The sequence below is a fragment of the Sinohyriopsis cumingii genome, chromosome 4 (genome assembly GCF_028554795.1).
Source record: "Sinohyriopsis cumingii isolate HCF-2022 chromosome 4, ASM2855479v2, whole genome shotgun sequence".
In the NCBI taxonomy this organism is placed as follows: Eukaryota; Metazoa; Mollusca; class Bivalvia; order Unionida; family Unionidae; genus Sinohyriopsis; species Sinohyriopsis cumingii.
Window position 1 is genome coordinate 56,448,796 of NC_142964.1, and position 24,065 is coordinate 56,472,860.

Genomic DNA, 24,065 nt, shown 5'->3' on the forward strand with positions numbered 1-24,065 from the left:
TCGGAAAAAAGTGACGTTCAGGCAGGTATACAAAGACGTCATATATTTTCAATGTTCTAAGGCGGCGTATCCAGTAAGATTCCTTTTCTTGGATGACAAAGAAGCTGTACAGAAGCCCAGTAGCAGAACACTTCTCCTCCCATGGCCACACTTTCAGTGATATAACACTTATTGCAATTGCTCACAACCCCAAATGGAGTTCCGAAACCAGGAAAGGAAAGGAATCTTACTGGATACGCCGCCTTAGAACATTGAAACCATGCGGTTAAACCAAGAAGACTAGAACAAGACAGACATTCACAAATAAAATCACCTTTTTGCAGCCGGCATGCTCTCTTTTCAATAATTCTCTAAATTTGCTTATTAGTCACCCAATAACCTATAATTACAGCTATACAATGAAATATCCGGGATATAATTTGCGCGTACATAAATTTACCAAATATAACAGATGAAGCTATGGCTTATGGATTTCCACGTCAATATAAAATATATTTCAGCATCCGCAGCAAGTCATTGTCATGTAAAATTTGACAAAGACAACGGATTGTCTGTTTTATTTGTTTGTCTTGTCTATTTTTTTTTTTGTTGTTTGTATTTGCCTTTGAAAAAGACTCATTAAGAGTCGAAAGCACTTAGGCTAGCTAGATACTAGTTTTGCACTGTTCGTAGTCAGTTTATTACATTATATATATATATATATATATATATATATATATATATATATATATATATATATATATATATATATATATATATATATATATATATATATATATATATGACACGTAAGCACACTACTGACTATATGGAGTTGATTCTGAATATGCAGTGATATTACAAAGAGTAACACTTAAGGAAGATAAATCCTTTTATATTGAAATAAACATGAAGTTCAGCAAAGATAAAATGTAACAAGCAAAGATGTTAAAACTTTGTAGATTGTTTTAAAATAAAATATATTAAATATAGAAAATACACAATACTTTAAATACAGAGCAAATATTAGCTTTATAAACTACATACCCCCCCCCCACTCGAAGATATTCTCTGGTTGTACGTCATCAAAAAGTTTCTAAAGTCGCATTAAAGAACTTATAACTGTCTCACAATGTTGAAATCAAATCTGAGAAGAATGTGTCCATACATACGAAATGTGTATGGGACATGAGTACAGACAGAAAGATAGACGATCAACTTACTTTGCTAGAGTCAGCACAGAATACAGGATCAGTCCCACGCTGACTGCAAAATTCTTCGTTGCCATCTTGATAGCTCGACTCTGGGCTTCAAACAGTTTCGGCTCTGGCAGCTGTGGCTTTTATACAGATTTAGCTTTTACGAGATACGAATTTTTCCTGGAAAGGTTTATTTTCCTTTAATTGTTTATCTGGGTCAAATTTATCAGCAAGGAGAGGCTGCATAAAACATTCCAGCCGGTATTGCTCTGGCTAAAAGATAAGTGCAGTTGTAGTTTTCTACTTTCAATCATCAAATCGTCATAATATGTGCACTGCTTCTACCCTTCTCGTTCCAGACAAATGATACTTTTATTTGCTATATATTCAACACGGCGGCTCACCATCTACCTTGCTGGACTAGTGATGAATGCATGTTCTAATTCGTCCAGCCCCAGGCCAGTTCAGTTCAGTGGTTTGTGAAGCACATTCTCCAGATATTACTTTTCCTGTGTTGATGTGCCATTAAACAACAATCAACCAAACTTTTTAACCTACTCAATTAAACTCTTAATAATCAGTTCAACTACACATGTTAACCATATCCTAATACTCAATTAATCATGTTAATCATCTAGTACTCAGTTAAACATGTTAACCATATCCTAATACTCAATTAATCATGTTAATCATCTAGTACTCAGTTAAACATGTTAACCATATCCTAATACTCAATTAATCATGTTAACCATCTAGTACTCAGTTAAACATGTTAACCATATCCTAATACTCAATTAATCATGTTAATCATCTATTACTCAGTTAAACATGTTAACCATATCCTAATACTCAATTAATCATGTTAACCATCTAGTACTCAGTTAAACATGTTAACCATATCCTAATACTCAATTAATCATGTTAATCATCTAGTACTCAGTTAAACATGTTAACCTTATCCTAATACTCAATTAATCATGTTAACCATCTAGTACTCAGTTAAACATGTTAACCATATCCTAATACTCAATTAATCATGTTAATCATCTAGTACTCAGTTAAACATGTTAACCATATCCTAATACTCAATTAATCATATTAAGCATCTAGTACTCAGTTAAACATGTTAACCATATCCTAATACTCAATTAATCATGTTAATCATCTAGTACTCAGTTAAACATCTTAACCATATCCTAATACTCAATTAATCATGTTAATCATCTAGTACTCAGTTAAACATGTTAACCATATCCTAATACTCAATTAATCATATTAAGCATCTAGTGCTCAGTTAAACATGTTAACCATATCCTAATACTCAATTAATCATGTTAATCATCTAGTACTCAGTTAAACATGTTAACCATATCCTAATACTCAATTGATCATGTTAACCATCTAGTACTCAGTTAAATATGTTAACCATATCCTAGTACTAAATTAATCATGTTGATCATCTAGTACTCAGTTAAACATGTTAACCATATCCTAATACTCAATTAATCATATTAAGCATCTAGTACTCAGTTAAACATGTTAACCATATCCTAATACCAAATTAATCATATTAAGCATCTAGTACTCAGTTAAACATCTTAACCATATCCTAATACTCAATTAATCATGTTAATCATCTAGCACTCAGTTAAACATGTTAACCATATCCTAATACTCAATTAATCATATTAAGCATCTAGTACTCAGTTAAACATGTTAACCATATCCTAATACTCAATTAATCATATTAAGCATCTAGTACTCAGTTAAACATGTTAACCATATCCTAATACTCAATTAATCATGTTAATCATCTAGTACTCAGTTAAACATCTTAACCATATCCTAATACTCAATTAATCATGTTAATCATCTAGTACTCAGTTAAACATCTTAACCATATCCTAATACTCAATTAATCATGTTAATCATCTAGCACTCAGTTAAACATGTTAACCATATCCTAATACTCAATTAATCATATTAAGCATCTAGTACTCAGTTAAACATGTTAACCATATCCTAATACTCAATTAATCATATTAAGCATCTAGTACTCAGTTAAACATGTTAACCATATCCTAATACTCAATTAATCATGTTAAGCATCTAGTACTCAGTTAAACATCTTAACCATATCCTAATACTCAATTAATCATGCTAATCATCTAGTACTCAGTTAAACATGTTAACCTTATCCTAATACTCAATTAATCATATTAAGCATCTAGTACTCAGTTAAACATGTTAACCATATCCTAATACTCAATTAATCATATTAAGCATCTAGTACTCAGTTAAACATGTTAACCATATCCTAATACTCAATTAATCATATTAAGCATCTAGTACTCAGTTAAACATGTTGACCATATCCTAATACTCAATTAATCATGTTAATCATCTAGTACTCAGTTAAACATCTTAACCATATCCTAATACTCAATTAATCATGTTAATCATCTAGTACTCAGTTAAACATGTTAACCATATCCTAATACTCAATTAATCATGTTAATCATCTAGTACTCAGTTAAACATGTTAACCATATCCTAATACTCAATTAATCATATTAAGCATCTAGTACTCAGTTAAACATGTTAACCATATCCTAATACTCAATTAATCATGTTAATCATCTAGTACTCAGTTAAACATCTTAACCATATCCTAATACTCAATTAATCATGTTAATCATCTAGTACTCAGTTAAACATGTTAACCTTATCCTAATACTCAATTAATCATATTAAGCATCTAGTACTCAGTTAAACATGTTAACCATATCCTAATACTCAATTAATCATGTTAATCATCTAGTACTCAGTTAAACATGTTAACCTTATCCTAATACTCAATTAATCATATTAATCATCTAGTACTCAGTTAAACATGTTAACCATATCCTAATACTCAATTAATCATATTAAGCATCTAGTACTCAGTTAAACATGTTAACCATATCCTAATACTCAATTAATCATGTTAACCATCTAGCACTCAGTTAAACATGTTAACCTTATCCTAATACTCAATTAATCATGTTAACCATCTAGTACTCAGTTAAACATGTTAACCATATCCTAGTACTAAATTAATCATGTTGATCATCTAGTACTCAGTTAAACATGTTAACCATATCCTAATACTCAATTAATCATATTAAGCATCTAGTACTCAGTTAAACATGTTAACCATATCCTAATACTCAATTAATCATATTAAGCATCTAGTACTCAGTTAAACATCTTAACCTTATCCTAATACTCAATTAATCATGTTAATCCTCTAATACTCAGTTAAACATGTCAACCATATCCTAATACTCAATCAGTCATGTTAATCATCTAGTACTCAGTTAAACATGTTAACCATATCCTAATACTCAATTAATCATGTTAATCCTCTAATACTCAGTTAAACATGTTAACCATATCCTAATACTCAATTAATCATGTTAATCATCTAGTACTCAGTTAAACATGTTAACCATAAATACTCAGTTAATCATGGTAATCATCTAGTACTCAGTTAAACATGTTAACCATATCCTAATACTCAATTATTCATGTTAATCATCTAGTACTCAGTTAAACATGTTAACCATCTCTTAATACTCAGTTTATTTACCCGTGTTAACCATCTCCTAGTACTCACTTTAATTCAATAGCTTAATATCATAAACATTTACATTCCTATAGAGTTCATATTACAAATATTGTGTGGTTATAAAATGCTCTATGTACAGCTTTAAACAGAAACTCAAAGCGGTAATCGTCAAGGTCTAGAAAGAAACAAATGTACAGTCTTAACAATAATTTACTCTAGAAATAATAATCTCTTGTTTCAAATGCTTCATAAACAAAATTAGCTATTGATCATAGTATTATCTTAATAGTAGAAGTTGACAATTCAATGCACTTGTGAATGGATGGTTGGTTCCAGAAGTACATCTGAATTAAGTTTACACGCTAGTTGGTTAACACAGAACATACTAAATGAAAATGATATTCATTTTATTATCATACTTATTATAGAACGTACAACATCTTTCAAGCCTATCTATTATATTGCTTCGTTATCTCCTAGTTTTAATTTCAGATTAAGGGAAGACACTCGGAGTTTTGTCAAAGCTGATCGATGTTTATTGTTACACAGGAATTTGAAATAATCTTAGAGGCTTAAGTAAATTTTTATTTGTTTATATAGACATTTTGTTAGAATTTTATTATTTAGTATTCTAGTCAGATAGAAAAGCACATGTAACTTTATTTAAAAATGGGAATAAACTAAGAGCATATATATGTTTATATAGACATTTTGTTAGAATTTTATCTTTTAGTATTCTAGTCAGATAGAAAAGCGCATGTAACTTTATTTTAAAATGGGAATAAACTAAGAGCAATTTACAGAATCAGGAATTATTCAAATTTCACCAAATCTGTTTTAAGTATCATTTAGGGACGTAACCCAATTGGTAGTATTATTTGATTCATTTTAAAGGTATGACTGCCTACATGCAGTGATCATAATAATATATGCAGAATTTTTAATTCTAAACCTATCTTCAACTAAGTTAACGAGCATTACATATTTAAGTGGGGTTATTCTATGTTCACCATATACACCGACGACAGAAGTATATATTTTTTTGTACCTTTAACAAATATTGTAAAATCCTTCGATATATCGATATACATGATCAATGGCGTCAGCTTGGTAAAAAAATACCTCTGTCGCATAATTCGAAATTGGAATAATATAAATATTAGAATATTACTCCCTGCTACATTTTATACTTCGCATTGTCTTACTGAATCACCTTGTCTAAAGACTGAATCACCTTGTCTAAAGACTGAATCACCTTGTCTAAAGACCATAACTTAAGTTTTATCAAAATTAATATTTAGATTCCATTTATTACAGTAAATTATCAATGGTATTTTGTAAACACTCGATGTGTCCTGCAAATAAAACTAAATAGTCTGCAGGCATAGTCAAAAAGAAAGACAACTCTTCTAACTTCAATAAATAATGAAAATAATATTGGTGGTGATAATACTTAACCTTGTATCAAACCTACTCCATACTCAAACCTGGCACTACTAATACCCCAATGTGAAAAACAAGATTTAAGTACACTATAGAAATAATAATTAACCTTGTATCAAACCTACTCCATACTCAAACCTGGCACTACTAATACCCCAATGTGAAACACGGGATTTAAGTACACTATAGAAATAATAATTAACCTTGTATCAAACCTACTCCATACTCAAAACTGGCACTACTAATACCCCAATGTGAAACACGGGATTTAAGTACACTATAGAAATAATAATTAACCTTGTATCAAACCTACTCCATACTCAAAACTGGCACTACTAATACCCCAATGTGAAACACGGGATTTAAGTACACTATAGAAAGATGAACATTTAACATTTTGCCAGTTACATCTTGTCTAAATTACTTCAAACACAAACCATTTATATAAAACACTATCAAATGACTTTTTAAAATTAAAATAAATGCATAAAATCTTTCATTTTGACTCATATATATATATATTAATCAAACGATGTAAAACAAAACTAGCGTCAGTAGTTCCAACATCTTTTTGGAAACCAAGTTTTGCATTTGATATTTTGTCATTTTTATCAGCCCAGTTCAACAGTCTTTCATTTAAAATGCTGGTAGATACTTTTTTAAATGCGAAATAAAAAGTAAAAACTGAAATAATCCTCCATAATTTCCAGTATTACAAGCATCATCAGACTTGAATATAGGTCACCAGACCTAATGTGTAGGAAAATGACAACTATCACAAACTGCATTAAATATATTTGGTCGAAGTATCTCCACCCAGTTTCTAAAATACTCATTTAAAATATCTTCCCAGCTCTCTTGTTTCGAGACTTCGCATCGCTTTTGTAATTTCATTTTGTGTTATTTATTTTCCTAGTTCCTCAAAGATGGTTCCCTTATCCTCCAGACTTTTTTCATATCCATCTCGTATAACATCATTTGATTCTTCATTCGAAAATGATTGCAAAGTATTGAAATGGAATTATTATTCAAGCGAAATAAACATAAGTAACATATCTGTTTCCCCTAGATGCTACACTTAACCATACTTGATTCCATAACTCGAGCACAACTATACTTATGCTATCATGAACAGAAATATGTACTAGAGTTGTCACATTTTGACTGGTTACTGTCTAAATCTTAAAAAGTGTAGTAGCATGTTGCGGATCCCATTTGTAATTAATTTTAATATATCTGGCGTTTACATAATGAGGAGTAAAAATGCTGAGTATAAAAGCAAACACTAATGGGGAATTGTCAAAATGGGTTGTTTTATTGTGGATATAAAAGCCAGAGAGTAATGGATCAGTGCTATTAAAAGTAAAATACCCGTTTCTTCATCAACTAATTGTAAGCAATCTCGATTTATGTACTCATCTTGAATTTTTTGTCATGATTTGTTTATTGTTCCTGATCAAAATGTCTACATATCACTATATCATTAATTGCTCCAAGATATCACTAATTGCTCTAAGATATCGGTAATTGCTCGAAGGTATCACTAATTGCTAGCCCGTCAGTCCCAATTTAATTGATCAATGCCTATTTGCTTAAAAGAGTCTATTCAAATTGTGTTTATAAAATCGGATCTGTTAAAATGACACACATTTATTTCACATTGAGTGGTTAGAGCGTCCGTCTAGGATGCGGGAGGTTGCGGGTTCGATCCATGGTTGAATCACACCAAAGACTTACAAAAATGGTACTAACAGCTGCCTCGCTTGGCGCTCAGCATTAAGAGGTTAGTGTTAACACTGGTCGGCCTAGTGTCAGGATAATATGGCTGGGTGGGACATCATGCTACATGTCTGCGACATGATGCCCCAGTGCCAGGCATCACTATAAACTGTCACACTGCAGACATAGTAGCTATATGACTGAAAAATTGCTAAAGCTACGCTAAAAATCGAAATCTTACTGAATCACACACACACACACACACACATTTCACATTTCGAACGTTCCGAATAATAATATTCACTAACAAAGGAACCCTCGGCTTCACAGACAAATTACATTACTGTTTATATGCAACATTTTTTGGTATTGTGTAACAGTAGTGACATAGACAAACTGGTTCCAGGGTTTCACTCTCGCCTCTCTCGAAACGCCACTACAAGTTCATATTGTTGACTTTTTCGTATTTATTTTGCGTCAAATTTCAAATTTCATTGTACAAAATGACTGTAGTGACGACAAGAGGCCTTCCCCGTGGTCATCAGGTCGGTATAAGCAGCGACGTTGTTGGTGTCACATGAGAAGAATTCGAAACAGATGCTCTACCACTTGGACTAAATAATCCGAGCTGTTCATTCGACAGACTCCACCTGAAAATGTGAAGACACTTAGCAGAGTCTCCATTATCCATTTCTCGCAGACCCACTTACTTGGTCTACAATTCTAACTCATACATGGCAGGTTTTTAAATGAGTTATGGAGTTATCGTACATTGTGAGATTCGTGTGGTGGCAGTGTACACTCGTAATAACTTTTTTGATCACAAACTATTTTGTAAAGATGTCATTTAAATACAAATAGCTTCTGGTAGAGGTTATGAAAGGTAGACTGTGAAAGGTCCAAGTTAAAAGGCAGATATTTCAAATCAAAGCCCAACACCTCGCTGAGTATTTTCCGTCTCGAAAAGAGAACCCACTTACTCAGGTAAGAAGCTGAATGCCTTTGAATGAGTTCGCAATAATCCCAGATAGTGTTAGTCCAGTAAGTGAACACTTTAGTAATTCCAGTGCACAATTTAAATAATGATTCATCTCAAATTATATCTGAACAAAACTAAAAGTCATTCAACAGAGACTGATATTAAAATAGGAATGAATAATTTTGCTTATCAGAACCGTACAGAAAAACCTAAGACTGAATGAATAAGATGACCAGGATGTGGTAGTGTTTAGATGACCAGGATGTGGTAGTGTTTAGATGACCAGGATGTGGTAGCATTTAGATGACCAGGATGTGGTAGCATTTAGATGACCAGGATGTGGTAGCATTTAGATGACCAGGATGTGGTAGTGTTTAGATGACCAGGATGTGGTAGCATTTAGATGACCAGGATGTGGTAGCATTTAGATGACCAGGATGTGGTAGTATTTAGATGACCAGGATGTGGTAGTGTTTAGATGACCAGGATGTGGTAGTGTTTAGATGACCAGGATGTTGTAGCATTTAGATGACCAGGATGTGGTAGTATTAAGATGACCAGGATGTGGTAGCATTTAGATGACCAGGATGTGGTAGTATTTAGATGACCAGGATGTGGTAGCATTTAGATGACCAGGATGTGGTAGTGTTTAGATGACCAGGATGTGGTAGTGTTTAGATGACCAGGATGTGGTAGTATTTAGATGACCAGGATGTGGTAGTATTTAGATGACCAGGATGTGGTAGCATTTAGATGACCAGGATGTGGTAGTATTTAGATGACCAGGATGTGGTAGCATTTAGATGACCAGGATGTGGTAGTGTTTAGATGACCAGGATGTGGTAGTGTTTAGATGACCAGGATGTGGTAGCATTTAGATGACCAGGATGTGGTAGTGTTTAGATGACCAGGATGTGGTAGTGTTTAGATGACCAGGATGTGGTAGTATTTAGATGACCAGGATGTGGTAGTGTTTAGATGACCAGGATGTGGTAGTATTTAGATGACCAGGATGTGGTTGTGTTTAGATGACCAGGATGTGGTAGCATTTAGATGACCAGGATGTGGTAGTGTTTAGATGACCAGGATGTGGTAGTATTTAATTGATTACTAAAAGGTAAATTAGTGTTAAAATAACACTCATCATATATCAATAAACATTTTACATACTAGTAGAGAGGAAAAAAATAACGGATCAAAATGTGTAAATTAATATGTTGTGTCAAGTAACAAAATGATACATAGTGAACTCCAAACTTCGAAATTGGTGAAACACGCAGAATAACAAAATGCAATAAATATATACAAGGCTACCTTAAAAAGCAGGCAAGGAATATTTGGTGATTTGGTGTTTATAAAATGGAAGACTTAGAAGGAAATGATAAAGCGGACATGTTTTACGAGCAAGAGTTGTCCCTTTATGACAAACATAATGATGTATACACACATGAGAAGATTTTGAGGTCACAAAGAATGAAAGGGGAGGGGATGGGTGTGGGAAATCTATGTACTCGAGAAATTGAATGGTATGGTGAGTTTTGTAGACATTTAGAAACTAACAAAATATATCATTTTACTGAAATATCTGATAGAAGCGCAAAAAAGGAATACAGCATTCTGTTAACACAACTAGTAGACGCTCAAAACAAAGATGGGAGTTTCAAGGAGCAGGAACGTTTGGGTTTAGAAAGATAACGAGTTTGTATAATGTAACGTATATGATAACGAATTTGTAGAATGTGACGAATGTGATAATTAGTTTGTAGAATGTGGCGGATATGGTTAAAACAGTGCATTGGAAAGAGAGGGAGTTAACATAATGCACGTCTTGAAAATTTGTGTCAATAACGAGAAAAGTCGGGTAAAAGAAATTATAGCATTTGCACACCCTTCCGTTTTGTACCTTCCTACCGATCTTAAAATTAGAGAGTATCAAGGGTATACCAAATTCGCAAAAGTTCGTTAGTACATTGATTAGTTTATAATTTCTAGCTTGATTGATTGTCGTCAATCGTTTCAAATACTGTAAACTTGACTTTGCGAATCAAGCTATAGTTTCTTTAGTAACACGGACGCCATATCTGCATGGACGATTCAATGTTTTCAGGTAACAGACGTGATGTAATTCGCCGCCTATGATAATGTAAATAAATTTGGACAATCAGGCGAGAAATTTAATTGACGAATGAAATGACTAAGTGTAGTGCATTTTTTTAATATTCTTGATACAGTAACAAATAACCGGGTTGGTTTTCGGATTTATAACAAAACAATTTCGAATGTGATACAGATAATATGTCTTTTGATAAATGACTTGAATGAAAAAAGAATTATGATTAATACGTGAGTGTATAAGATCCAAATATTTGACACATTAACATAATTCTCACGAACCTAATAATGCAACAAATGAAAATACAAAAAATGACCTTGCAGAGTATAAGGAAAAAGGTGAATGACTCACAGTAATTTCACACAACGAAAAGAATGTGTTTTACTCAGATAGTAATAAAGGTGGTACTTTAGTCATATAGTAAAATTTATTCACTCAAATAGTGAAAAATGAGGTATTTTACTTAAATAGTAAAATGATAAAAAGAAAGGGATAGATATACAAAATATCTTTACAATCCCAAAACATTGGGTATTACAAGACCCCAAAATTAGCCTACGACTTAAAGATTACATGTATGGAGTTACACACTCCGTCGCCAGCACAATTGGCTACCAGTCACACTGGTCAATCAAGCGGTCAGTGTTCCAGGTAGTCACCGACCACCATTCAATTCCTTGGTTAATCAGTTAACCAGAACCCACCAATCGGTCAGCAACGCCCAATCACCTGCTACTCGACCAGCAACACTGTTCACTCAGCTCTAAGGCTGCTATGGTTCAGCTTTGCAGCTGCTATGGTCAACTTCTTTGGTTAGATCTACAACTGGTACCACGTCGACTCCGATCAGCTGAAACTACATCTAACACCGTGTACTATGCATGACATGGGCATATACGATACCACGCAATGACGTTATATACAATAAGCTATACAATACGCAGGTTGAGAAGTGAACATACCCGTGCCCGATAAGAATCATACGGTACTAAACGTTTCTTAAAAATGCAACTTCATATTGCTTTTACAAATCACTTGCTAAGTCAAAACAAGAATATAAAATATTATTTGCATTATACTACGTAAGCTACATAGAAAATATACATAAATAAACATGGTAGCACAATATTTATAACTTATACACAAAAAAATAATAAATAACTCACATACATCTACAGCTGAAGATGTACAAGTCCTTAAAGTAGACCGTTCACAGACAAGACGTTCCGTAATGTGTAGACTTAGTCTTACGGTTAGGCATTTATACACAGCCATACATCGTCTGTGCGCTGGAAGCATTCGGTTTTTCCCATCGAAACCACTTCGCACGTACGGCATAGGAAAAAACGATTTCCCTGTTTCGAAATATTGTAGAATAAACATAAATCACCATCGGGTATCGTCGTACACAAACAAACAAAAAAATACGAAACTAGAGTACATGTATTTAATAACTAAAAGGATTTATACAATTCCGTGACAGATGCTTTTCTCTTTTTATTCTTCAATCGATAATATTCATTTTAAACGATTTGATTCTTACCACTTTTTAATTCTACCATGATATGACTGGAGATATTCGAAGGGGAAAATAAGGACATGATCGATAATGTGCCAGAAGAAATGTTCGACAAAGTTTTTGGGGAACCTACACAAACTGTTGTGTTCCCCGCTTACAAATATAATCACAGCTATATGTAGGGTACTGTTGGGTAATTAACGCATTAAAAGCGGACAATATGAATTCTTTGACAAAGAAGAATCTACTGGCTGTACACAGTAATGGCCTAACAGATACGGGACATGTATGTCAAAAAAATGTAGCAGATAATATATTGCCTGTAATTTGGTTGCCCATTTCAAACGGAGGATTTAGAACATAAAGGATTTTTATAAAAAAATTGAAAATGAAGCTTCGCGGCCAGTCATAAACGATTTGAAAAAAACAACCATAAAAATGTAGGTTCGCGGTAGACCATAAACGATTTTATAAAAGCTATGGAAATGTAGGTTTGTTGAGGATATTTATGCTTGTTTGTGGTTACCACGCTGGATTGATGCAAGGTTTCCGCCGGAAATGAATGTTCTATGATGCAGATATATTTTCAACAAAGTCCGATAAGGCACAAAATAATTTTTATTTTTATTTAATAATCATGGAATGCAAGCAAAAACAACAATAACACATTACACAAACGGAGGTGATATACATTAACATTTAGCAAATGCAATGTCTTGATGGTAAGCTTTTCGAATGGAAATATTGTTAATCATGCCAGGACATAGCATGTCCTCCAGGACAATGCTGAAATCAGGCATTGAACCCAGAGTTCAATTACTACTTCCCGGTCATTATATAATAAAGTAGCTCCAATCAGGTTTTTAAAGGTATTTTTGTCACTCTTATTTGGTGGAGATTCTTGATATGATTTAGATATAATGAAAATTGATTTTTTAAGAATATGAGTTTTCTGCTGAAGTTGACTCTGTGTATTCTGGGGACAGAACACAATATGTAATAAGGCCTTGATGACGGTCCTCAGGTGAAACATGGCACGCTGTATTGTATACAGGTCAGCATCTCAAAACGTGTTGATAACCAACGATTTATTAGGATTTGGACACAGAAATTTCCGTACTGACAAGCAAATGTAGGGAATATGTAACGTCACCCTCGTAGTAAGAGGGGTAGTTAATTGGATTGGCTGGCGTTATATAGGGAATGACCTCCATCGATTTTATGGCCCGGTCGGAGTGGAAAGATAGAATATCAACAGAGAATTGAGCAAGACTATTGGGAAGAAATAATACAATACGAGCCCCCTTAGACAAGAAAAATAACAAAATTTAATCAATAATAATTAATAGCGGCAATGTCCATGACTGATTGCATCACCTTCATCCCTTGACCATTCTCAAGTCTTCCTATTTCCTCGAGTGTTCCTATTCCGAAAGCTTCATCCCTTTCTGGACTTCTTAGTCCTTTATTCTGAACTCGTCGCTTCTCTTTTCGGACTTTCGTCTTCGGACTTTCCCGTCTCTCCCCAGAAAGCTGTTCCTTAAAGGTAAAAATTACCCCTAAATCTCTATATGTACCACTTTCTACACGTACATAAAATTCCCTCACTTACGTTACTCAGAAGCATACTAGCTATCCACTCTGCATAAATTCTGACTTAATCCGATAGAACATCACCCTCGTTTCGCAGCGACAGGCCATAATTAAAACGTTACGGTTGAATACTATCAGTGCTATCAAAATTCGACACTTTACGGACTATATAGAGTAAATAAATGTGTACTAAGTCACAACCTAATTTCAAACTGAAATGGCATGTCAAAATCACTCATATTTTAATAGCACGATGCAAACAAACTTTGTGCTTAATCTCTCATATTATTATTAGCACGATGTAAACAAACTCTGTCCAAAATCACGCATATTATTAGTACGATAAAAACAAACTCTGTCTAATATCACTCATATTATTATTAGTACGATAAAAAAAAACTCTGTCCAAAATCACTCATATTATTATTAGTACGATAAAAACAAACTCTGTCTAATATCACTCATACTATTATTAGTACGATAAAAACAAACTCTGTCCAAAATCACTCATATTAGTATTAGTACGATGAAACAAACATTGTCCAAGATCACTCATATTATTTGAAGGTGTTTGCTTCATCACTTTCTCAGCATGTCTATCGACCGATCATAGACGGAGTCAGAAGAGTGCGAATTGTCTTAATGAAGGCTATTTTCACTGCCATAAACAATTTTGAATTATTTCGGTATAGTGCAGTATGTGCCTTGTGTAAGTTAAATACAGCCATATATTGTTGATCCTGTTTGAATAATTATCTACAATTACATCTATGTATCGATGTTTCTCAGGTCTCTGATTTGGAAAGTATAGAATAGTCACTCAACGTTTGTCCACATGTATAACTTTGATCTCAATGCTGCGATTTTGATTGGCTTGTTTTCGTTTTTTATTCATCCAATAGAACAGTTCTTTATATCGTATAATCATGCACAAACCATGACATCCGACCCCTACGTCCAAAACTGAGAGGGAAAGATTGAGGAAAACTAAGATTTAGAAATTCGATCTGTTATTTTAAAAAATTATATGAAGAAAAAAAATACATACTTTTGCGATGCAAGTTTTACACATGTAGAAAAGGGTTTAAAATTTCATCTGATGCTAAGAGTTTTATGAAAATGGGTGTGCGCTGTTTCCTTTTCCCTCATGCTGATAAACTATGTTGGCCCCATTTCCTCGATATCATCATGTTTTATCTAAGGTTTACATAATGTACTCGCTCATTAGAGCCTGGCAACTGCTGGCATGACACACAAACAAAATTCTAAAACAAACAAAGAAGGTTTTTTGCGTCGTTGTTACAACATGTTATAAGATGAGATATACCATGCATTCACATCACCTACAATATTTTAGCCTCTGATAAATGTATACTAATAGAAGAACATATATAAGTGACCGGTGGTCATTTTTCACCGAAGGTACTTCCTTATCGCCATATCTTGACTTCCGTTGAATTTCAATTTTGTAGACAGCTCGATTGCTGAGTGGAGTTGAGGTGGATCAGTAGTTATCGTGATGGACTCGCGACCAGAAGCATATGAATTCCAATCCTGCTTGTACCATGCCGGACTGGTAGACATGGTGCATCCCTGGGCAAGATACGTTACTTCTATTTTTTCCCCATCACGCTATAACCTTCCATGTGTTGATGTGTCGTCAAGCACCATTCAATCAGCAACATGATCGCCAAATGTTCCAATGCTGCAAACACTTGTATGTATGTATGTATGTGTGTGTGTGTGTGTGTGTGTGTGTGTGAGTGCGTGTGTATGTATGTATACAGCTGACATATTTTAAGATTTGTACAATCTGATGTGGAGAGAGAGAGAGAGAGAGAGAGAGAGAGAGAGTGGGGGGCGGGTTGTTGGTGAATGGAGGGAGAAAGAGAATAAGCAAGTAATTTACACCATTTACACCATATGACTTTTTTAATTGCATACTGCATTATAACTAATTATTGTATTTGAATGTGACTCATGCGCATGGCCCGTTATGGTCGTCAAGATCGAGAGCTGCTTTGCAGTAAGATGATCCGACACACGTTGATAAATATTTAAGTTCTGGTGGCCTTGAAATTGCATGACCACTTATTTTAATAAAACGTATCACTGTCAGATAAGATGCTGCGTGTCGTGTTAGGGAGAGTTATCGTTTCCACTTCCAGCAAGTTGTACTTTTTATTGGCGGTTCAAACGCACAATGTAATATGACCTCGTATAGTCCGAGTTTCCTCTGACCCTTGCCACCCCATTTTTTGATATTTGGACATTTATGTTGGGGTGTAGGGTCAGAGCGCATTTCCTATCGAAAAGTTGGAATATGGGGTAGCCGTTTGCTAGCCGACCCAGCACACTTGAACGACCTTTCATCGAGATATACCTGCATGAAATCAATAGGAATATGATTTAGTTTCTCAAAAATCGTGAGCATAGCATTCGTCATGTCTTTAATCCGCTGACAGACTAGAGGAAAGTACATTCATTGCTGAAATTTGACCTGGATCTGGCTATTTGCATTCCAAGTCACATGACTATACAAATCTCTGAACCTACATGTCAATGACATCAGAGGTCATATAGTCACGTGATATCGAAATAAACAAATTTCCCAAGTTGTTGTACATAGAATTTGGACATATTATATAGAAGTCACTAAATATTTGTAAATAAATATAATGCACACTTAATTCTCAACATATTTGTTCTGAGAGCAACGAACAGAAACCTGTCGGTATCTCAGCAGGGTGGAGAAAACCGTTTTCAAGAAGTACCGAGCACGTGTTAGCGATTTTTTTTTTTTTTTTTTTTTTGGGCTGGTGTAACGTGACTACCACATTAACAGGTGCTCTTCATAGTGAATCTTTTTTTCTTCAAATTTCTGCAACATTTACAGATTTTCGTCATTGTTTTCACTATAAATATTCTGAGAAGTTTATGTTTTTTATTTTTTTTTATTGTTGTAGTTGTTGTTGTTGTTCTGGGATTTAACGCCATTTTCAGCACAAGATAGGCCATATATGGCTGCCAGTATAACTGGTGGATGAAGAACCCTGGAAAACCCAGGAAAGAACCACCGACCCACGAGAAGCTACTGGCAGGCTCTCCCACGCTAGCCGAGCCTTGGACTCGAACATACGCAGACAGAGGTGAGATGGCAGTGATCCGGAACGGTGAGCGCTTTAGACCACTCGGCCACTCGGGGCCCCTATTTTTTTCTATAAAAATTACATTACTTTTATATATATGTTCGATTTGTTTTCCTACAGCAACACTAGAAATGGTCTATTGTTGATATCACGTGACTGTATGACCTCTGATGTCATTCAGATGCGGTTGCGAGAGTTGTGTAGTCACGTGACTAGGAATACAAATGGTCAGATCCGGGTCAAATTTTAGCAACGACGTGCTTTCGTCTCGTGTATCAGCGGATTAAAGACATAACGAATGCTACGATCGCAATTTCTGAGAAAATAAATCATATTCCTATCGATTTCATGCAGGTATATCTCGATTAAAGGTTGTTCAAGTTTGCTGGGCCGGCTAGTGAGCGGCTACCACATGCCGACACCAAATGGTGTTGGCGAATTCCAACTTTTCGATAGGGAATGCGCTCTGACCCTACACCCCAACATAAATGTCCAAATATCAAAAAATGGGGTGGCAAGGGTCAGAGGAAACTCGGACTAGACCTCGTATCGGTGCTTGTTAGATGTACTTATTGATAAACGGACGACACGAAATCCATATTGGATGGTACAAGTACAAACCTGTCTTGGAGGTATACGTTGTCACTTGGTTCCCACGGTTAATTCCCTTGTTAAGATTTGCTTTTCTCGCAGTCGGCGCCATCGGTAGGTTTCTTAAGGAATCATGTTCACAAACTTGCAAATGTATTGTACGTTAAGGTAAATATAATATGGGACCTGTTGAGGCGTACATCATTACCCATGGTGTATTTTTAGTTTTGCCAAACGAGTGCGGTATGCTTAGTTTCACTCTTTTGGTCAACCGACTAACTAGCACACGTGCAAACTACAGGCAGTATTAAGTATTTTTTTTTTTTTTTTTTTTTTTTTTTTGTGCATTTTTATTTTTTAAATTTCGTGCGTGGTCCTCGCCATGTTACAGCATATAGAACTATAGAACTATGATGTTCTGATGTGTCTCTATATAGTTACATTGCATATATACCTTTCTCCTAAAGTGCCTTCTTCAGGATAGCAATTTCAAGCTGCAAGAGTATGTAATAATTGTATTTGTCCTTGATTTCTTATAATCATCTATGCTTTTAAAGAGTTGTTTGCTACGTTATTTAATTCTAATTTATCGTAAAGTTTCATCAGGTAAGACAAATTTCATACAGAGTACTGCTGTTAGACTGAACATCTATTTCAGGTTACAGTCATAATGCTTCTTTTAAATATACATTGACTAGTTTGTTTGAATTATGTATGTTTTATATAGCAAACAGCCAAAAACCTTTTAGTTTTATATAATTCTGCGTGATTATTCTTGTGTTATGGATATCCATATTTTGTGTAACTCCTGATACATGATTGTGTGTAATTTTTTGTAGTTTTTATTCACAACTGTAAACTGTGGTCATTATCTATAGCTGGATTTGGCGTACGTGCATGGGTTCTGTTTTAAGATATTAAAGAAAGTAATATTGCATATGATCTATAAATAGATGCTTACATTTGTGTTGATAGTTACACATAATAAAATAATTAATAAATATGTTTACGAAATCGGAACATTTTTCCATCGGACAAGTCGGTCAGGTGGTATGTTAGAAGAATTAAGTTAATTCTCACCAGACCTAGGATTAGCGGGGCCCAAGGTAACAAAGGATTAGCGGGGCCCAAGGTAACAAAGGATGAGCGAGGCCCCGAACAAAAAATTGCATTGTAGTGGGAGTTGATTTCCTACTAATACCCCTGAAAGTGCGGGGCCCAAGGCAACAAAGGATGATCGAGGCCCCGAACAAAAAATTGCATTGTAGTGGGAGTTGATTTCCTACTAATACCCTTGAAAGTGCGGGGCCCAAGGCGGTTGCCTCGTTCGCCTTGCCCTTGGGTTGCCTGGATAAGTTAAATTATGCAAGTTCATCCACGATGTTGGAAATTTCCGATTTGTCACGTAGGTAATAGTAGCAAAGGGCCCGGCAGTTTTCTTACTTTTTTAGTTTTATGTGTTCTTGTTTTAACATCCGGTCTGCAGACTATTTAATGTTTTATTTAGATAATATCTGTGAGGAAAAACATATGTTTGGTTTATTCAGAGGAAACAGAAAGTGGTCATTGGACTATACTATTATTCTGGAACTTTGGTGAATAATTCCAAGGAGTTCTAGACAACACAGGTTTGACAACGTCACGATTCATGGCAGACCAGTACATTGGTAGTTATAGGGGATAGGATAGCGACCATGATAAAATACATTACAGACACACACCCGGGATCGATTGGCGACAATACTTTTAAGATCACCATGGGTACGTTTAGCGACAAGGGAATTTAATATGGGGAATATTGAGACTGTATAGCGACACGGAAAGTTGGGGTTATTGTATAGGGATAATAGGAATGGAACAGGTGAGGTGACGTCGCGGTACTGGACATTGGTAAAAATGTGGCAAGGGGCTGACATCAATCGAACCAAACATAAGGGAACAAAAATTAGAACGTTTGGTGGGACGGGACTGGCGGGACATAGACATATATAACGCATACAACATATATACATAGATTGATGAACATTAATATATCACACCTAAATTAGAAAATCGACTAAAGTAATTGAAGGCAAGAGAATAAATATTTTTTCGAGACAGTGGAGTGGCCCTGAAAAGGACCTTTAGGTTTCTTCTATTTACTAATTCCTTTTTTTTCTCCACCAACATCTCAATTTTTGCATCACATTTTTCTCTCTTCTTCTCATTCTTTTCCTCCTCTTTTTCTCCTTCTCCTCCTCCTCCTTTTTCTTCCTCTTCTCATTCTCCTCTGCTTTATCTGTTTTTCGTTCCAGGCTTTCATTCTTATTTTATCTTCTTCGTGCTCCTTCTCTACCCTTTCTTATTTCATCAGCTCCCATAGACTTTCCTTAGACTTTCTCAAATTGTTTATTTCCATTTTGACTTGATGTGGGCCATAATAATAGCAATCCCTGTCCGGTTTGACCAGCATATCTTCTATCATCCCCCAATTGTCCACGATTTTATGCAACGTCTACACTTTATCCATTGTGTTAGAAGCCATCTTCTTAGATTATTAAATGTTGAATAGCGCGAATGACGAACGCTTGACTTTATATTTGTCAAGCACGGACGTGAATGAAAACATCCTTTACAATTACTTCACACATTATCTACTATCCACACAGAAGGGAAGAATAAAAGTCACAGCATCTACTATGAAAAAAACAATATCTACTATCACCCCCCCCCAATATTTACTATAAAAATTCCAATATCTACTATCAACACAAACGTATATGCATGCATACAAAAACACGCTCTACTATCCACACAAACGTACGTGTACGGATACAAACCCCAAATCTACTATCTACAGAACATATGAGAACACATACAAGCACACACACTCACACAGGCGCGCGCACACACACACACTATCACATCAGTAAAGGTGTGAATGTTTATAATCACACTAATCCACACTCACGCAAAATGGCTACTTGAATAGTCTATTTTCTAGAGATTTGGTTAGCCCTGAGAAGGGATGCTTTTTTTTTGAACCTGATTAATGGTTACATCTCCCAGGCCTGGCACCAAAGACACATTTCCGGCTCCAATCCTGCTCCCAATTTAAGGCTGTAGCTGGTAACGCAGAAGGGGTTTACTGGCATTATTCTCGCAGTCTTCACTTTCAGGGATAGTGAAGACTTTCCTCTGTCTTGTCCTATGTCACAATCGTGGATGCTGTGACCTCCTTATTTCCTCTTCTCAGTTTTCAGTCTGGCGAATCACTGGTCTTTGTACTGGTGGCAGAGGCTGTGGCTGTGGTGCTGCTATTGCCTGTGTAGGTGTCCTCGCATCAGGCTTGACCTCACTTAGAGTGTCTTCCTCCTCTTCTATCCTAGCTTATTCGGGTATGGTCTCCATAGCCAGCTTGTCTAAAATGCGCCTGGTATACTCCAAGTGCATTTGGAGTTCCAATAGTTTCGCTATTCTGTTGCTCATGTCTCGTTGACGATGAGTACCTAGACTGGCGAACATTTCCCTTTATTTGTGAAGCACAGACGTGAAGGGAAACATCCCCGACACTAAAATTTACATTGTCCATATCATCACCCCAAAAACATGGGACGAGCCGACCTAAAAGAGACATTAGCTCACATGTTACATACAAACACTAAATACAAACACAAACACATACAGACCATTTGACAGGCTAGGGAAACGAAGTCCTTATATACACACTTCTATTTTTTGACGTAAAACAAAGCAATGAAGTGCATGTAACACACTTCTATTTTTTAACGCACAGACAAACACAAATACAACATTTTTGACAATTGAACTGGTATGTCTTTTCTAGAGTATCGGGGTAGCCCAGAAAATGTTTTTTGTGGACGGGGAGTTATGGCAATGCTTTATGGTATATGATTGCGTCCCGTCTAGATGCAGGCTTTCCCACAGCATAGGGTCTACTTCTTCGGAAAGAGAAGGAGAACTCTTTCGTGTCTACACGTCAGTCAGTAAATCCACTGCCTGGTTCCTGTTGTTGCTCTCGCTGCTGCTGTTCTCTATGCTCTCTTTGCTTCTGAAATCTATACTTCTCCGTCCACTCTTCTTGTTCTTTCTTGATTTCCTCTCTTAAGAACTCTTCTATCAGGCCTTCTGTTACTTCTAACATCCTGACATTCTCTATCTTTTCAGGCTACGGTGTTAGGCTTTACCTGACAATATGTCAATTCAGGTAAGATTCGTTCAGCTTGGCTAGTCTTGAACACATCTTCATAGGAGGACGAGTCAACAATGGATGGGCAGACTGGAGACTGCTTCAATTTGTATGGTTCAAGCGAAGACGCGATCGAAAACATCCCTACGATTATTTTGTTGTGTCGGAAAGCTATGATAGCTGATTTTAGGGAGACGGTTAGAGAAGCCAAAGAGCATGTAAAGTGATAAGAATTGAAAATAGACGACATACACAATTGTTTTGAAAACACATTTTTTATTCAAACAACAAACAATCAGCAATTAACCATAAAACATTTTTAGCAACCTATTTTTGACAAGGTTGACAATTTTTTAAATTCAAGCTAGACATCCACTGATGAAAATCATTGGGCCATTGATGTATACTACGTTTCCTAGCTAAAGACAAAAGATAGCAATAATGGTCACAAAACCATCGATCTAATTTGTCATCGTTTCTAGAAGAGTTACGATCAAAATAAGTCACTAAATGATCTAAAGAATATCCAAGACTGCGTTGATCAAGAAAATACAGAAAATATTGTCCACACACCATGGAATATATGCCTTGTAATTTTACATTATTGAATCTTGTCGTCTGGGCATTTATTCTCAGAAAGTCTATGATATCGTCTTCCAAAGGTGGTGATCGATACGAATCAAAATACTTCACACAACCCTCTTTAGGGAAGTAGACGGCTATCAAGTGGGTTCATGGGAGATGACTGTCGTCCGTGTTGATGACATAAGCTTGATGATCTTTAGGTTTGTGATGAGGCAGTTCATGTTTAGCACAAACGACAGGATTCCAAGAAGAGCTATACGAACTGTTGTTCAAAACGTAATAAAGTTCCCAGGTATCCATCTTGTTGTTGCTTTTTTTTCTTGTTTATTTTCTCCGCAGGTAATGATAAGACATCAGTTCAATCCTGACCTTTGCTTGAAATATTCTGACAAATAGCCGTTGCTTCGCTTCCCTCCGCACTCTGGGCCAAGAGAGATTCGATGCGATCGATCTCTAGAGCAATCATTGGAGGAGATGAATTGATCACTTTATACCACTAATCAGCAGCACCAGCATCTCTTCTGAGATGAGACCCCTCGCGTCCTCCAGATATTCGTCCAATTTTTCTTCTTGACTCAGCATCAGGCATTTATCGTGTTGAATTTGACTGGGATGATCGTATTGTCATCCATAGCAATCTTTCTTGATCGATTCCGTAATTTTATCCACCAGGTGTTTGGCAAAACAGGAGACCAAATGTTGTTCTTGTTCTGGCCATCTGGACTTCATCACTCTGTCCTTTTCGTCATTGTCTTGGGGTTCTGCTTCCACTGTATCCTCCCATTCCATTTCCAAAGATTCTCCACTATTAAAAGAGGGATTACAGTATTCCATTGCCTCTAATAGTCTAGAATAACTTCTCTCAAACTGTTAATTTCTATAGCATTATCAAATTCGGCATACCGGATGAAGTACACCGTCTCAGGTAGAGCTTTAGCAAACTGAAGTTCCACAGGAATCTGGCCGGATTTTATATGGTGGAAATGTATATCGTCGCTGCCTTGGTCTGGAGTGAAATCAAAGGCCAACAACACGTTGCCTCCTGCATAATCTTTGTACGTAATGCCGTGACTGGTGTTGGTTCCTAACTGACCGGTGGCTTCGTACAGGGATAAGTACTACTTCAGTTAAATTATCTTGACAATAAAGTCCGGTTTGAAGGGTCTGGTACACAAGTTCTTGCCATCACGATTGATTTCCATCTTGAACACGTCGTGGTTCTGCAACTCGAAAGAAGTTTGATCGTGAGCTCCGTTGAAGGCTGTATTGCTAACAATACCAGTGATTAATTGCTTGGGTAACTGTTTCTGGAACAGATAATCTTAAATCTTGGATCGGAGTCCAGTGGCAATGGTGAAGGTTTTCACTTCCACGCGTCGTATCTAATACTTGGCGGT

The 24,065-nt window shown here is 35.6% G+C and overlaps 1 protein-coding gene across 1 annotated transcript in view; it reads right to left on the reverse strand.

Moving 5' to 3' along the window:
* LOC149801207 (complement C3-like) overlaps positions 1–1,423 on the reverse strand; it is a 333,137-nt gene extending 331,714 nt beyond the window's left edge. Inside the window, exon 1 of the mRNA XM_089955246.1 lies at positions 1,203–1,423. Within this exon, the coding sequence (XP_089811372.1) occupies positions 1,203–1,267 (65 nt within the window). The 5' untranslated portion in view covers positions 1,268–1,423. The remainder of the gene's footprint in view (positions 1–1,202) is intronic.
* Positions 1,424–24,065: the final 22,642 nt, after the last annotated feature.